This window comes from Lates calcarifer, unplaced genomic scaffold (assembly GCF_001640805.2).
Source record: "Lates calcarifer isolate ASB-BC8 unplaced genomic scaffold, TLL_Latcal_v3 _unitig_1303_quiver_2671, whole genome shotgun sequence".
NCBI classification, from domain to species: Eukaryota; Metazoa; Chordata; class Actinopteri; family Centropomidae; genus Lates; species Lates calcarifer.
The window spans coordinates 8,657-25,646 of NW_026115427.1; the positions used below are offsets into that span (position 1 = coordinate 8,657).

At 39.5% G+C, this 16,990-nt stretch overlaps 1 protein-coding gene and 1 long non-coding RNA gene across 4 annotated transcripts; both read right to left on the reverse strand.

The window, feature by feature from the left end:
- Window positions 1-371: 371 nt before the first annotated feature.
- Window positions 372-8,748, reverse strand: LOC108888232 (uncharacterized). Of its 3 annotated transcripts, XR_007809516.1 has the most exons (7): window positions 8,299-8,748; window positions 6,334-6,803; window positions 3,876-4,362; window positions 2,799-2,860; window positions 2,075-2,145; window positions 1,599-1,660; window positions 372-913 (listed from the first exon to the last, which is right to left on the reverse strand). It is a non-coding gene; the product is annotated as an uncharacterized LOC108888232 (long non-coding RNA). The 3 variants fall into 3 exon arrangements; XR_001961785.2 differs by lacking the exon at window positions 3,876-4,362; XR_007809517.1 differs by lacking the exons at window positions 6,334-6,803; window positions 8,299-8,748 and adding an exon at window positions 4,979-5,129.
- Window positions 8,749-15,620: 6,872 nt separating this feature from the next.
- LOC108888233 (poly(rC)-binding protein 4) lies at window positions 15,621-16,600 on the reverse strand. The gene is made up of 2 exons (XM_018684135.2): window positions 16,244-16,600; window positions 15,621-16,109 (listed from the first exon to the last, which is right to left on the reverse strand). The coding sequence occupies exon 1, from the start codon at window positions 16,569-16,571 to the stop codon at window positions 16,269-16,271; it is 303 nt and encodes a 100-aa protein (XP_018539651.1). The 5' UTR covers window positions 16,572-16,600; the 3' UTR covers window positions 15,621-16,109; window positions 16,244-16,268.
- Window positions 16,601-16,990: the final 390 nt, after the last annotated feature.

The following is a 16,990-nucleotide window of genomic DNA, read 5'->3' on the forward strand; positions in this document are numbered from 1 at the left end:
GTATAGTATGGCATCAAAAGCAGTCAAAAAATCATAGTATAGTATGCATCAAAAACGGTCAAAAAAAGTCATAGTATAGTATGGCATCAAAAATCACCTCAAAAAAAGTCATAGTATAGTATGGCATCAAAAACGGTCAAAAAAAGTCATAGTATAGTATGGCATCAAAAACGGTCAAAAAAAGTCATAGTATAGTATGGCATCATAGTATAGTATGGCATCAAAAAATCACCTAAAAAAGTCATAGTATAGTATGGCATCAAAAATCACCTAAAAAAGTCATAGTATAGTATGGCATCAAAAACGGTCACAGGTGAAAACGTATGAGGTATAGGTGGCGTTCATCCAAAAATATTTGACAGACTACGAAACTGTTGAGTATTCAAAAGTATTTATTAAGAGAGTAAGCGTAAGATAATCATTTATCAAAAGGGGGAAATTCAGGAACAACAAATTACAAACAAGGCTATGTATACAGTAGTATATTGAATTAGAGTACTGATATTGCAGTATTAAAAATAGGGAAATATAAGTTTCACAGATCTACAGAGTTTGTGGGTTGTCTGTGTAAGACAAAGGTAAGATAGTTGTTTTAAAGCAATTTCTTTAACTTAAGCTGCATGTCATGGTATAGAAAGGAAAAACAGTCAGTATTCCAAAAGCATAAAAATAAAACAATATTAGTAAAATTTATTTACGTAACTAAGTATTTTATTTAGTAATTTCTAAAAAGAAACACGAGGAAAGGTAAAAACTGTCTATCATAGGCTTGAAATTTAGATTTTCATTTACCTTTTCAAGTACTGTGCAGTAAAGCAGTTTCAGTAGTTTTCCTGTATCTAATACACTGTTCATGTACCTCTGTGGTTAACGTGTTCTTGTCTCTGCAGGGGAAGACGATGCAGCTGAAGACCTGAAGGGGATGAAAGAAAGAAAGTGTTACAAAGCTGTTAAGGAAATGAAAGACCTCCACCATCTCACTGGTGTGAACTGTTGGTTTCCATCATATGTAATGTAGTCATTGGCACATTTTCTAGAGACTAATATGAAAAACATTCAAGTGCATCACAAGCAGTTAATAATCACAAAGAGGCTGAGCTGACATGTTCATCTTTGGAACTACATTAACCCCAACCAGCTCTAACCAGCGTCTCCTTGTGGTCAAATGCTGATTCGCATGGTTTAACTTTTTAAAGGTTTTACAGTCATTATTCAGACATAAGGGTTTTTAATTATTTTTTTCCTACTTTTTGTTCTAAATATATTTTTGAAGGTTTATATTTATCTATTTATATTTAGGTTTTGTACTTAACTTTTTATGGCTTTGAGTTATTCTGACATTTATTTAAGTTTGTAAACTGATATTTTACATTCCTCTAAGGTTTAAAGTGTATTTTTACATGATTTTATACTTACTTTTTTAGTCCTAGAGATTTCCATTCTATTCTAAACTAAGGTTTTTTTTTCTGTTTTATATATATGTATATGCATGTTGTAATACATATTGTTTAGACTTATTTTTTGCATTATTTTTAAAACTGACAAATCACTGAAGCTGAGATAATGACAGAGTCAGACTGAAAAGAATAAACACTGACCTTCTGAAAATGTCTTCATGTCTGTCTCTTCTCTCTGTGGTTTAATGGTTCAAGTTTTAATCCTGTGGAGAAAAACACAACAAACATTAACACAAAGATGTGACTTTTAGCCCATCAAAATAAAAGCACAGCGAGTTTCTGGGTATTGAACTTCAAACTGCCAAAAGACAGAGAAGTAAAAGACTAAATCTATAAAGAAACCAGAGTGTGGACTAACTGGCTCTGGACTAATCAGAACTAGTCCAAGAGTTAAATCAGCTTTGTTCACAAAGACAGAAGAAGCTGCACTGACAGAAACAAAATGAGTTTGTAGTGTGAAACTGAACATTCATGAACTCTGTTAACAAACTGTAATAATAAGTTCAGTCTGTTTGTGACAAATCAAACTGCTCAGACCTCAGATCAGTGACTGCAGATCTATAATGTATTGTCAGTCTCTGTGTTGGACAGTTGATGTAAAGCTGTTGGTGAATTACCTGGAGGCCTCTGTCCTGGTCTCAAACAACTTCTGTATGAAGACTCGATGTCGTGGACGAAGTGGAGACACCTGGAGGAAATCACAGAGAAAGGAAAATGATCAATACACTGCTACCTATTCCTCACCAACAGTTTAACCATGAAAACACAGAGAAATATTCAACATCACAGCTGAACCACAACATTTCACATCAGTTAACTCAGTTTTTGAATGCAGGATTTTAACTTGTGTTGTTTCTTATACTTCAGTAAAAAGTCAGAGAATTTCTTATTAAAATCAAAGTTAAAATTAACACCTATGAAGAACTCACATGTAGAACTGTTGTTTTGTTTGGTGAGAAGGTGAGGAGAGCTACAGTCAATTTGTCCAAAGACAAAACATTGACAACTATTCTGATACATATTTTAAACCAAGAATGACAAATATTTGCTTGAGGTGAGAATTTAACAGTTTTCTTTGTCATATGATAAATATTAAATACTGTTGATCAAACAAAACATCACCTTGAGCTCTGAGCGATTACAGTTTTTACGGTACTTTTTCACATTTAATGGACAAGATCATTCAGCTCGTTATATTCAGTAGTAAATTCATTAAGTACCAAGGTGTGAGCTGGGATTTAACCAGTGACAGTGATGAAAAAACAGAAGCGATTGCTGACATTAATAATTCAGCTCATCAACACATATTTTTCAGACTGGGTAAATGTTTCAGACACATACCTGTTGACCAGTGAGGTGATGATCGTGTTTCTGTCCGAGCTGCAGCAGCTGAACAAGTCGACCTGAAAAACACAAGCACAACACTTGAATGATAAACTAATACAACAAAGTAATGGAACGTTTTCACCACTAAAAACCACACAGTGTGGGAGAACATGACGGTGAAAACTAAACACTAAAGCCTTGACAATTACAAATAAAACCTGACTGACCTAAAAGAGAAAGCATTCAGACAATTTTAAACGTTGGTGTAATGATTTCTAACTGTGATCTCAGCTCAGACATTGTGGAGGAGAACAAAGATAAAATGAAGTTTTCAAGCCTTTAACACCAAACTGCTCAATCAAGCACCAAGTCCAAACAAATGACTAATCATTGATATACACAACAAGGGATCGATGGATGACCATGGATAGATTACCAAACCCAAAAACACTATATGGTTACAAAACAACTACAAAGACACAAAACGCTGACAATAAATGTATATAACTCAGCCAGGTAAGTTTTCTGTCTTTACTTAAAGTGGCTGCATCAATCATTATTCTGATCAACAGAAGAAACAGAAACATCACTACATATCAGCACCAGACTCCATTTACAAAAACAGGAATTTAACTGAGCAGAACACAGGAGCTGCTGGAATACCACTGCCTCCATCTGTTAGTGTGTTTGTGTTATTGTGTGACCTTCAGTGTTGGAGATAGTCATCAGATACTTTACATTAAGCAAAAGTACCACACAATAACACAAACAAACTAAAAGATGGCAGCAGCAGTGGATTAACAATTCCTGTGCTCTGCTCGGTAAAATCCCTGTTTTTATCAATGGAGTCTGGTGGTGATATAAAGTGATGTTTCTGGTCAAACAAGAAGGATCTTCCTCTTTAATAAAAAGCTCTGTCTCTGTAGGAATCCTATCATAATGTTGTCAGACTCTTTCCTTCATCAAGCCACATATTAGCTTTTAGCACAACTCAAACATGTCTAAGCAGACATAAGCAGATAAACTGAACATAAACAGTTTAATGTCAGTGCTCTGTGTTGGACAGTTGGTGTAAAGCTGTTAGTGAATTACCTGGAGGCCTCTGTCCTGGTCTCAAAGAACTTCCTCATTTTACGATGGCTCTCTGTGATCGCAGACAATGTCTCTGAGATTATGGACAAAGTCTCTGATCATGGACAATGTCTTTGTGATCGTGGACGATGTCTCTGAGATCATAGATGGTGTCTCTGTGACCATTAACAAATGTCTCCATGATCGCGGGCAGTGCCGTCAAATCGGTGACCCCCGTCTCCGCCGATTCTATCGCAAGGTCTCTACGAAGCATGGGACAATGTCTCTGATCAAGGACAACGTCTCTCTCATCTTTGACAAGGTCTCTGCGATCATGGACAATGTCTCTGATCAAGGACAACGTCTCTCTCATCTTTGACAAGGTCTCTGCGATCATGGACAATGTCTCTGATCGTGGACGATGTCTCCCTCATCCTCAACAATGTCTCTCCGACCATGGACCATGTCTCTGCGATCGTGGACGATGTCGTTGACGAAGTGGAGACACCTGGAGGGAATCAAAGAGACACATACAAAGGAAAATGATCAATACACTGCTACCTATTCCTCATCAACAGTTTAACCATGAAAACACAGAGAAATATTCAACATCACAGCTGAACCACAACATTTAACAAACATTTGATGTCTTACTGTACTGTGGCGTTTTTTTTACATTTTCGATTTCCCACCATAACGTGACATTTTTACTTCTATTTTGGATAACTATTACTTCTGAGTTGCTTTTATTACATATTACTTTTATTGTTAATATTAGATTATTTTTACCATTACATATGACATACCTATTACATCTTACTTTTGATATTGTTATTCACTTTTACATTACTTCTATTAATACAAATTACTTATATATTATATAGCAGATCACTTTTATTCTAACACTTTTCTGATATACTGAATACTGGACATTAACAGTTTAATGTCAGTGCTCTGTGTTGGACAGTTGGATCTCTCTCTGTAAATACCTATTTTAAAGAGTACGGTCTAGACCTGCTCTATATGAAAAGTGCCTTGAGATGACTGTTGTTGTGATATGGCGCTATATAAATAAAATTGAATTGAATTTGAATTGAATTGATGTAAAGCTGTTTGTGAATTACCTGGAGGCCTGTGTCTTGGTCTCAAACAACTTCTTCATTGTACGAAGACTCTGTGTGATCGTGGACTACGTCTCTGTGATCGCGGACAATGTCTCTGAGATTATGGACAAAGTCTCTGTGATCATGGACAATGTCTCTGTGATCGTGGACGATGTCTCTGAGATCATAAACGCTGTCTCTGTGACCATTGACAAATGTCTCCATGATCGCGGGCAGTTCCGTCAAATCGGTGACCCCCGTCTCCGCCGATTCTATCGCAAGGTCTCTACGAAGCATGGGACAATGTCTCTGATCAAGGACAACGTCTCTCTCATCTTTGACAAGGTCTCTGCCATCGTGGACAATGACTCTGATCGTGGACGATGTCTCCCTCATCCTCAACAATGTCTCTCCGATCATGGACCATGTCTCTGCGATCGTGGACGAAGTGGAGACACCTGGAGGAATCAAAGAGAAACATACAAAGGAAAATGATCAATACACTGCTACCTATTCCTCACCAACAGTTTAACCATGAAAGCACAGAGAAATATTCAACATCACAGCTGAACCACATTTAACAAACATTAGAGGCTGTTTCAGAAAATCAACACTTGACTGTCATCACCTCCTGAACAACAACAACAAATATTGTTTGTTTATCTACTAATCACTGAAGCAGTCATGTATGTTACTGTGAACTGCACAACAATAATAAACACTATCAGTTAACTCAGTTTTTGAATGCAGGATTTTAACTTGTGTTGTTTCTTATACTTCAGTAAAAAGTCAGAGTATTTCTTATTTTTAAACAGTTAAAATTAACACCTATGAAGAACTCACACTCGTTTTGTACAGTGTAGCCTAGTAGTTTCTGATCGTGTACAATCAAACTGACGTTAAGACATTTTTCAGTTGATATTGTTTGGTGAGAAGGTGAGGAGAGCTACAGTCAATTTGTCCACAGACAAAACATTGACAACTATACTGATACATATTTTAAACCAAGAATGACAAATATTTGCTTGAAGACAGAAGCTAGAGAAGTGTAACAAAAAAATACAGAGCAAAACACAGGAGCTGCAATTCCTGTGCTCTGCTCGGTAAAATCCCTGTTTTTGTCAATGGAGTCTGGTGGTGATATACAGTGATGTTTCTGGTCAAACAAGAAGGATCTTCCTCTTTAATAAAAAGCTCTGTCTCTGTAGGAATCCTATCATAATGTTGTCAGACTCTTTTCTTCATCAAGCCACATATTAGCTTTTAGCACAACTTCAACATGTCTAAGCAGACATAAGCAGATAAACTGAACATAAACAGTTTAATGTCAGTGCTCTGTGTTGGACAGTTGGTGTAAAGCTGTTGCTGTGAATTACCTGGAGGCCTCTGTCCTGGTCTCAAAGAACTTCTTCATTGTACAAAGACTCTCTGTGATCGTGGACTACGTCTCTGTGATCATGGACAATGTCTCTGAGATTATGGAAAAAGTCTCTGTGATCATGGACAATGTCTTTGTGATCGTGGACGATGTCTCTGAGATCATAGATGGTGTCTCTGTGATCATCAACAAATGTCTCCATGATCGCGGGCAGTGCCGTCAAATCGGTGACCCCCGTCTCCGCCGATTCTATCGCAAGGTCTCTACGAAGCATGGGACAATGTCTCTGATCAAGGACAACGTCTCTCTCATCTTTGACAAGGTCTCTGCGATCATGGACAATGACTCTGCGATCGTGCACAATGTCTCTGATCGTGGACGATGTCTCCCTCATCCTCAACAATGTCTCTCCGATCATGGACCATGTCTCTGCGATCGTGGACGATGTTGTGGACAAAGTGGTGACACCTGTAGGGAATCAGAGAGAAACATACAAAGGAAAATGATCAATACACTACTACCTATTCCTCACCAACAGTTTAACCATGAAAACACAGAGAAATGTTCAACATCACAGCTGAATCAGAAAATGTGGCCATTTGTGTTGTTTCTTATGCTTCAGTAAAAAGTCTGAGTATTTCTTATTTTAAAATCAGAGTTAAAATGAACACACCTGTGAAGGACTCACAGGTAGAACTGTTGTTTTGTACAGTGTAGCCTAGTAGTTTCTGATCGTGTACAATCAAACTGATGTTAAGGTATTTTTCAGTTGATATTGTTTGGTGAGAAGGTGAGGAGAGCTACAGTCAAAGAGAAGCTTGAGAGGTGTAACAAAGAAAAAAATACAGAGCAAAACACAGGAGCTGCAATTCCTGTGCTCTGCTGGGTTAAATCCCTGTCTTTGTCAATGGAGTCTGGTGGTGATATACAGTGATGTTTCTGGTCAAACAAAAAGGATCCTGCTCTGTCTCTGTAGGAATCCTATCATAATGTTGTCAGGCTCTTTGTTTACATTGCAGCAGCTGTTCTCTGTGTCGGGGTTCACTGTCCATCATCAAGCCACATATTAGCATCTAGCACAACTCCAACATGTCTCAGCAGACATTTCTCAGGGAGGTCAGTCGTGCTGACTGCTTCTAATAAAATATACTTGTTGGTTTATAAGGTTTGTGCTTTATTGATGTTTAAATGTAATGATGTAATGTAATGATGATGTGTAAATGTTTAAAACCGGAAGAGTCCTTATTCTTCAATATTAACGGATAAACTGGCCATCCCAGTCCCATTCCACAACATTTAATGATTCCTGAAAACCAGCACTGTGCTGCTACATTTTCAGATGGCACACACACAACACTGTACCGCTGTAGCCCAACCCACTGATGTAAACCTCCACATTACCACTGACAACACCCTCTCACCTCAGCTCACCGTGTACACAACAAAGACATACAACTTGGATGTTTACGTTAGGGGAAAACACACAACAACAAACACATCAGTCCGACCAAAAAGTTCCTGTAACACCGGTCTGATTGTTGTAAACATTACTGACATGAATGTTCACCAAAATCATGGAGATCATAAATTTAGATTCAAGCTAACGCGGCTAACTGAACGAGTAAACGTTTGTTAGCTTGTTAGCAACAGTGGTCGTGACTCGGGAGTGTAACATAGCTAATGCTAACTGGACTGTCGCCACTTTAAAACAGCTGTTCATTTAATCTGTGCAACATAAAGTCCAGAGTGTTAAGGGACAGAGGTGTTTGTCTTTTGTTTTGTTGTGGTCATGACACACGAGCCGGACCTCGTCGGCTTTACCAGCTAATGTAGCATTTAAGCTAACGGTTAGCTAAACACAAACAACTGGTAAACGTAGCAGTCGAGAGAAAAACACAACATTAAAACACATCCCAGCTTCAGCGCCTGGACTTTGGTTGTTGTTGTAACCGATTTTACTCACCTTGAAAACCGACTCCGAACACCGAACGGCCAAACGATCCTCAACCGCCAATCTCCCATGATGCACTTGGACGCCATGAAAACAGTTTAAAGACTCGGTCACTGTCACGTTGACAATTACTAGTTTAGTTAAACGTGATTTTTCCGTGTTATTCCAGTAATCATCAACATACTGTTCCAATAACAGACGTTATGGTATCTGAACACTGCACAAAGTTAAGCTAAGCTAAGCGAAGCTAGCTAGTTAGCTTAAACTCCGGAAACTGCTTCGTCTGTTTTACACAGAACACGTATTTAACAACAGCGGAGGGACAGGGATGGAATCCCCCATACTGCCACGAACGTAACCGCGGGTTGTGAGCCGCGCATACATTTCTTAAGTTTATAAAATAACAGCTAACGCTGAGGTGTTCGTAGCCGGAGCTCCGAGATGTCTACTGATGCGTGTCAGACGGGTTTACAGATCACATGTGACCTATGACATATAAGGCCTCGCCTTGCATGGGATACGTCACCGTTTTGCGTCTATCGTGACGAAACCACGCCCACTTCCGTATGATGAAAGCCTCAAGGAAGCGATTTATATTTTTTGACGCCTATTTTAAATTGTCAGCGGTTTCTTTACCAATTTTTAATTACATATTTGTCAATAATTTTGAATTAAATTTTTCAATCAGTTATTTTCAACGTCTTTTTTGTTAACAATTTTTGATTAAATTTTATTAAATTTTTGTTCATGATTTTAAATAATTTTTGGGAGCAATCTTTAATTACATTTTTGCCAGTGATTTTTTAAAAATCATAATGTAATTAAATTCTTTGCAAACAATTTCTAAGTATTTTTTTTGTTAACAAATTCAAATTCGTTGCCAACAACTTTTAATTTAAATTTTGTCTTCTAATCTTACCAGACAGAGACTTTAAGAAGTTTCAGTCACATTTACGTCTTCTAAGTATTTCGAGGCTACAGCAGCCACCATCTTTGTTGTACAGTGTGCAGTTACCATGGTTACAGCTGTTCACTTGTTGACACATGTCCATGGGACTCTGGTCTGCAGTGAGAACAGACGGACTCTCCTCAGGAGATCCAATTTTCATTAGAAACTCAGTAGAACCGCTCTTCCTCTGTCATCCCTACTTGCCTAGCATTAGCATTAGCATTGCCACAGCTCCCTGTTCTCTCCCCCTGAAACAGAAACAGAAAAGACAGTTGCCTGAAAGCAGCACTAACTTAAGTTGGCTTAACTTTTTCTTATAAACATCCACTCCGCTGTTTTTGTTGCTGCTTCCTGAAACCTGAAAACAACAGCAGACGTCCACCCACACAACAACCTGCTTCTTTATTCTTCTGTGCTGGTGATACTTCTCTGCTGAGGTAACAGCTGCAGGGATGTTGTTTACAGGGATGTTGTTGTATAATCACAGTGACGAACTCCCCCTCAGGAATTTGGACTGTAACTAAAGCTAAAAGTTAGGCATCTACAGCATGCAGTAACAGGCAAAGACAGGATTTATACCACATTATATTTTCTCCTGATAAAACATGAATGAGCCACGCTGTTTTTTTTCAGTGAGGGTTTTATTTATTAGAACATGGCATGAATGGAAAGAAAACAGAGAATCACAAACACATCAGGCTGATATACAAAGAGCAAACCTCCCCTGTCTTCACAGGGAGGCAGAAATTAAAACAGGAAGATGATAGTACTTCATACTCAGTAGAGAATATCTCGTCATAATGGATTTTTCATGTTCAAGTGCAATACAATATTCATAACCCAATAACTCGTTTTGTTCAGCAGTTGGTTCAGGGTGAATGTGTGTGTGTGTGTTCATGTTATGTTTACAAGGTGCGAGTGTGTTTGTTGTACAACTTGGAATGAAAACATTATAGTAAATTTCTTCTCCATGGTTTGATAAAGTCTCGTGTAGTGTTGCTGAAACCTTCATCCCACTGCCCTGAGGGTCTGACTCCTGCCACACATTCACCTCGAACAACATGTTTTACTTGTTTTTCACAGAGACCAGAGGTTGAATTAATTTTTCCACAGTAACAGCCCATGACTGGTTCAAATTCAACAGCTAAAATCCACCGTTCAGTTTCCTCCAGGCAGCGTCCTGATAATGTTCCTGTTAATAAATTACAGTTTTTGGTTTTTACTACCTTCTGTAGCTTAGTCATTTATTTTAGTTTGAGTTTTTTCTAGCCAGTGCTGACGTCAGCGGTTCTCGTCTAGCAGCCATATCAGCTTCAGCACTGATTCTCTCAGTCTGTGAAACTCAGTCTGCTCGTTCAATCTCACGTCACGATCGACTAAAATCCTGTTTCCTGGTCCAACTTCTCTGAGTCTCCTCTGTTTTCCAGATGCTTCAGTGCTGAGTCTGTGTTGTTTGAAAAGCTCTGAGTCCAAAAGACTATTCAGTGTCATTCTACTGCTTTCACTGTGACGAGGAGGAGAAGAGGAAATAGCTGCAGCTGATATGTTACAATTCTTAAAGTTTGACGCTAGCAGGTGCAAACATTAGCTAGGATAGCTAGCAAAAATAGCTAGCTACAGCCGTCTATTTTCACCTTAGCTGGGCGAAGGAACACCCTGTAAAAAACATAGCTTATATTAGGTGCTAATGTTAGCCAGCTATCCTAGCTAACATTAGCACCCACTAATAAAAGAGAGTACCCCTGATGTAAGCTCTGGGTTTTACAGGGTGTTTCTTGCTTTGAGTCCACATTTCATGTTTCAGTTGTCAGTCCTTTTCTGTGCTGTCCAGCTAAGCCAAATAAAGCTGGACTTAGCTAGCTATCTTTGTCCAGCTAAGGTGAAAATAGATGGCTGTAGCTAGCTAGCCAGAAAGGACTGACAACCGAAACACGAAATGTGGACTCATAGAAAGAAACACACTGTAAAATCCATAGCTTATATCAGGGGTACCTGTGTTTACTAGCAGGTGTTAGCATAAGCTAGGTTAGCTAGATGACGTTAGCACCTGCTGGCATCCAACTTTAATCCCATTAAGAATTGTAACTTATCAGCTGCAGTCATTTCCTCTTCTCTCTATCATCACAGTGAAAGCAGTAGAATGACACTGGACAGTTTTTTGGACTCAGATCTGTTCAGACAACATGGACTCAGCACTGCAGCATCTGGAAAACAGGACAGACTCAGAGAAGTTGGACCAGGAAACAGGATTTTCATCGATCGTGACGTCAGACTGAAAAAGCGGGAAGCTCCAACAGAGTGAGACGTCTTTTCTCTGGATCACATCAAGAGATCAAAGAAAGCTCAGGTAAATCTAAGTGTTGTGTTGGACTCTGTGGTATCTGTTAGTAAACGTATTATGAGCTGACGGTCGGGGCAGATGTGTTGAGAGTCAGACCCGTCGTCGACTGTAGCCCTTTCATTTCAGCTGCACTTCACCAGCACCAGCACAGCCTCCACGCACGGATCACTGAGCTGAACCACACAGAGATGTTTTTGCATAGACAATCGATTCAAGTCAGACTCATGCAAACGGACGAAGGACACATGAACCAAAACTTTAAATAAAAAACAAACAAACAAAAAAAGAAAATAAGAATGAAATGAAGAAGTGGTGAGGGAGGATGAGTGATGGTGTCCACAGTTCAGTTCAGTTCATCAACAAGGTTATCTGACTTTATAAAAATAAGTGAGCTTGTTTAATATACCACATGATCATCATCATTATTATTATTATCATTATTAGAATTATTTTAAAAACAAACAGAAGGAACAGAGAACTCTATGCATCAACAACCCATCAAGTTAAATATTAATGTATTTGTACACACATGTATATTTGCCTGCTGCGATGTGTAGCTACTCATCCGGCTCTGTTTAGTATTGCTTTGAGTTTACACTGTCAGTGAAGAGGGAGTCAGTGCAACGACCGAGGCCTGTGTGTGTGTCTCTGTGTGTTTTCTGTGTATTTACATGTGTGTGTTGTGTTTCTGTGTATGTTAGTGAGGCCAAGCAAACATGCAGCATTAGTCTCAGACGCTCAGTAAACTGAGCCGAGCGTCAGGTCAGTTGGAAAAATAATACAATATAAAATAAATAAATGTTGCTTGCTACTTTCACACACAGAGGACGGACTCTGCCACAGAACTACAACAAGTAGAATAACCTCTCCACCCGCCCCCAGTCCTAATAAATCTCCATCAATCAGCAGAACACAGCAGAGAGGGATCAGTGGAGGAATGATCAATAAGCAGCAGTTGTCTGATGTCTGAGAGCAGAGGTGGAAGATACGGAGGGAACATGGAAGAAAAAAAAAATTCTGGAGGTTGGGGGGAAAAAAAAAAACTTTTGCAAAACTTTTTCGTGATCTCGCAAAAGTTTCTCAAAAATCTTGCAAAATGTTTGCGAGATCTCAAGAAAGTTAAGCAAGTTCTCATGAAACTTTGTCAAGATCTTGAGAATTCTAAAGGTTGGAAAAGAAACAGATACTTTTGTGAGATACAGGGAAACTTTTTTGGGATCTCGCAAAAGTTTCTCAAAATCTCATAAAATGCAGTTTTACCAAAATTTGTGAAATGTAGTTTTGCAAGATCCAGAGAAAGTTAAGCGAGAGCTCACAAAACTTTCTCAAATTTTTGCGAGATCTCAAGAAAATTTGTTCAGCCCTAGTGAATAGTGAAGTATAAAACAGAATAAAATTGAAGTAGAGTAAAACTATCTTGAAACCGTACTTGAGTACAGAGTAAATTTTATTTTTTAAATAATCACAGTGATTTTTTTTTTTTTAACATTGAGCGATATTGATTCCTGATTGATAGACTGTGTTAATCATCTGTCTCTCATTGTTATTGGGAGAATTTAACACTAAATGTGATCGTTGAGATTGTTTTATCGTCTCAAGACCTATTTCTACCTGAAGATAACATTTCTATTTATTTCACATCTATGATCAGTTAGATTTAATGTATCTGTGTTAAACACTGAATTATAAACTCGTCCTGTTCTGAGTGATGGATCGTCCTTGAATCTTCCTCTGAAGTGTGTTCAGACAGATTTCTCCTGCTTCTTATCACAGATATTTGCTGCTCAGAGCCGACAGGATTATTGATCGATTGTAACCGACCCAGAAATCACTTTACAAGGTGCTGACACGCCTGGCTTTCAAACCTCGCCGGAGCCGTTTCTACATACAGATGAAATTAAGATCAAATCAGATTGGATTGTTTCAGGGTGAAGGAAACGGCAGCAGCACATGGTCATTTCTACTTTATTCTAGTTCTGTGGACGCTGAGAGAAGCAGGGCAGACATTTACAAAACAAATATCCCCGGTTAGAAAGTGTGTGTGTGGTAAAATGTCCAGGTTGAGCTCACGAGTGAAAACACTACTCTTCTATCTAACAAAAACATCTGGTTATTAGCATTAACGGTACAGTGATAATTATTTTTTTACTCCCCGAAAACAAAGTTAATTTGTTCACACAACTAAAAAAAAACAAACAAACTGAAATACAGTTTTACAGTATTGACCTGCAGCCATGTTGGAAAAACAAACGTCCTCTAAAAACTGTAAATGTAACACTCCTTTTTAATAAGTTAAAAAATAATTTAAACACATTTCAAATGAGAATTGTTAACGAAAACAAGTGCAGACTGTTAACACCGAAATAAAAGACATTTTTAAATCTGCTGTATGTTTTAAAAAACTCTATACAACAAATCCTAAAAACTAAAAAAAAAACAGACAGACAGGAAACAGAAAGGAAAGAGTCCTATACAAGTAGACATCATTGTATACAAAAGCCGAGTTGCTCAGCTCAGTGTTAGTGACCAGTGATATAAACTCTCTGAGGGAATATTTTAATATTAGTCAATAAATATGAGAGTATACAATAGAATAAGGGAGGAGGGACCAGACAGGGAGGGAGAAGCTGAATAGTCTCTATGGCTTTTACAGGCTTTGTGGCCCAAATAACCTTTAAATATCAGAATCACTGAACAGTAGCTACAAACAGTCACTGACGAGGGCAGAGCTGCAGAAACGAGTCGGACACAATCATTGTCCAGTCGGAGAGGTGAAGTGGGATTATTGGAACTTTTAAATATACGGAAATCATCCTGAAAGATCAATAATTAGCTGCATTCCCTCTGCCTTCACTTCCTCTAATCGCAGCTTTTTAAATGTACAAAATAAACACAGGACATTTCCTCAGGTCTGTCTTGAGTTTGGTCTCAGGTGTGACTCGCTCCTGGTCAAACACTTCATCACTTGTTGACGTCCTCAGTCGTTGCCTTTAACTCCTACAATGTTTTTCAGAGGCTCAGACCGAGATGATAACATACTGTAAATATTTTGTACATTTATAAAAGTGTTGTTGTCAGAGAAGATAGAGCTGCACACAGAGACATAAAGACATCCCTGTGTTTGTCTGAAGACAATTAGCTTTAAATGTATGATGCAAACAGTGACATGAAGGCCGACTTTTTGAGTTATGGCTGTGTTGTAGAGATTTATCTACAAGTGGAAAGTTGAGAGGAGTCAGCGACCCTGAGTGGTTTATTAGACGAGTTAATATCTTCACAAAACACACAGCGAAGCGACATTAAACTAACACCGACGTGAAGCTGTATACACGGATCCTTCAGCCTTAGAAAGCTACTGTACACGATTGTCTGTGCACATTTTTAATCACCACTGAGAAACGAAAAGTCAGAATTATCACACGGATGATTTGAACTCAAGATGATGAGTGAATATGAGCGATCAGACGTCAGCATTTTATTAGATATTTCTGTTGATTTCGTCTGCAGTGTCCTCGTCCTACTTTTTGTTTTTAAAACTGCTACTCAAAGAAAAAGCTGAGAAAGGTTCAAGAAAAGGTCAAGAAAACAAGATGGAGGTGATCATTCTTCATCTTCTATTTGTTCTTTAATTTATTTTTTTCCCATGTGGAGCTTAGATGGATTTGAGCATGAAAATTTGAACCCGTCTCATTAAATTTTTCAATTTACCCGTGAAGAGAGACGCTGCAGCCCGGTCTGGTCATAACTCAGAGTCCGTCAGTCAACAGTCCGTCAGTTTTTCCACATGTGCACTCCACCCTGTCTTGTAGGTGTATTAGTGGTGCGTTCCAGTTGTACTCGGACGTCAGAATTTCAAAATTCCAAGTCGGTAGTTTGCTAACAACGGTTAGTCTGAGATACGTTTGAATCAGTTCACCTTCATGGCTTAATGTTGCTTTTTAAGAACATTCTAAAGTGTTTGGATTAAAATTAACATTAACAACTGAGGTGTTCCTCAGGTGGAGCAGCTTTATTTTGCTTTCCTTCGAGTGTCCGTGTTTTTTCCGACTTCTCAACTGGAATGCCGTCAACTTGGAGGTGACAACACCCCCAAATCCGACTTCTGATGTAAATGGAACGCACCATAATAACAGTCTGAGGTGTTTCTTCTATCTGAATCTCTATGGTTTGAAGTTTCACTCCAGCGTTCCTGCTCGTACGTTCAGATCAAAACGTATCTTTGGTATTTCTGCACTTCAGTGTTTGTCGTTTATTGGCTGATATACCCAGGTCCAGGCTCTGACAAGCTTTCCATCTGCAAACCAGTGTGAGGCTTTTATTGTGAAGAAGTTACAGGAAATGCAGGTCTAATCAAGCAGATATGGACGTGTTTTGAGCTATAAAGTCAGCAGATCAGAATTAAATACTGCAGAGAGGAATAGTACAAACAGAACCAGGCGATAGGATCTGACTGACTGTGGAAAAACCCGGTTAGTTTCTGTGCATGGCTTCTATGGATTATGTTGAAATCAAACGTGTTCCAATGATCCCACTCTGACAGTTCAAGAGAAAGAAAAAGAGGCAGAGAAAGTACAAAGTGAGAAAGAGTGCAAGAGTAACGAGGAAAGAGAGTGAGATTAGGAAAATAAAAGCTGCCCTTCCCGTGTGAAAACCAGCCCAGGAGCTACCTCAGTGACGTTTCCTCCTCCGTCATCAGTACGGAGCAAACTTCTGTCTCTCCGGCTTCTTCATCCCGTTGGCAGAGGACGAGATCTTGGCCGTGTAGGACGCCAGAGCCGCCGCCGCGTGAGCCTGAACGGGGACGGACGCCGCTGTCACGGGCACCGAGCCTGGTAAGACAGGGGCCCCGATGGCCGCTGCCGCCGCCGCCGCTGCTGCTGAGGCAGGAGGGGTGGAGAGTGCCAGGTAGGGGATGGATTTCACTCCCAGGAGGCTGGAGAGGGGGAGGGCGTAGGGGGCGCCCAGGATAGGAGCGTGGGGCAGTGTGGCGCCCATCGCTGCCAGGGGGGAGGAGGAGGAGGACGAGGCAGAGGCAGGGGGGCGGGCTGGGTGAAGCTCATGGTCAGGTCAACGGGAGACGGCATGGAGGAGGACTGGGCGGTGGATTTGGCGGTCTCTAAACTGGAGGGGGGGGGGGGGGGGAGGGAGGGAGGGAGGGAGAGGAGGTGGAAGGAAGGAGGGGACGGAGGGTGGAGGGACAGGAAGACGGGTAAGGGAGAGGGAGTTTTGGATGGAGAAGGGTTAGAGGGTTAAATCAAAGACATGTTAAAGAAATCAAGAGTAAAAACCGAAAAGAAAATTAAACCCAAACAAAAACAAAGAGGATTTTTTTGGAGAGTAAAAATGAAACAAAGGAAATCTGACAAAAACTAAAATCATAAGACAGGTGTGTTTTGCTGGAGGTTGCAACAGAT

Bases quoted from the DNA above. Each gene is read 5' to 3' on its own strand.
- LOC108888233 (XM_018684135.2), bottom strand. From the start codon at position 16,571: ATGGGCGCCACACTGCCCCACGCTCCTATCCTGGGCGCCCCCTACGCC.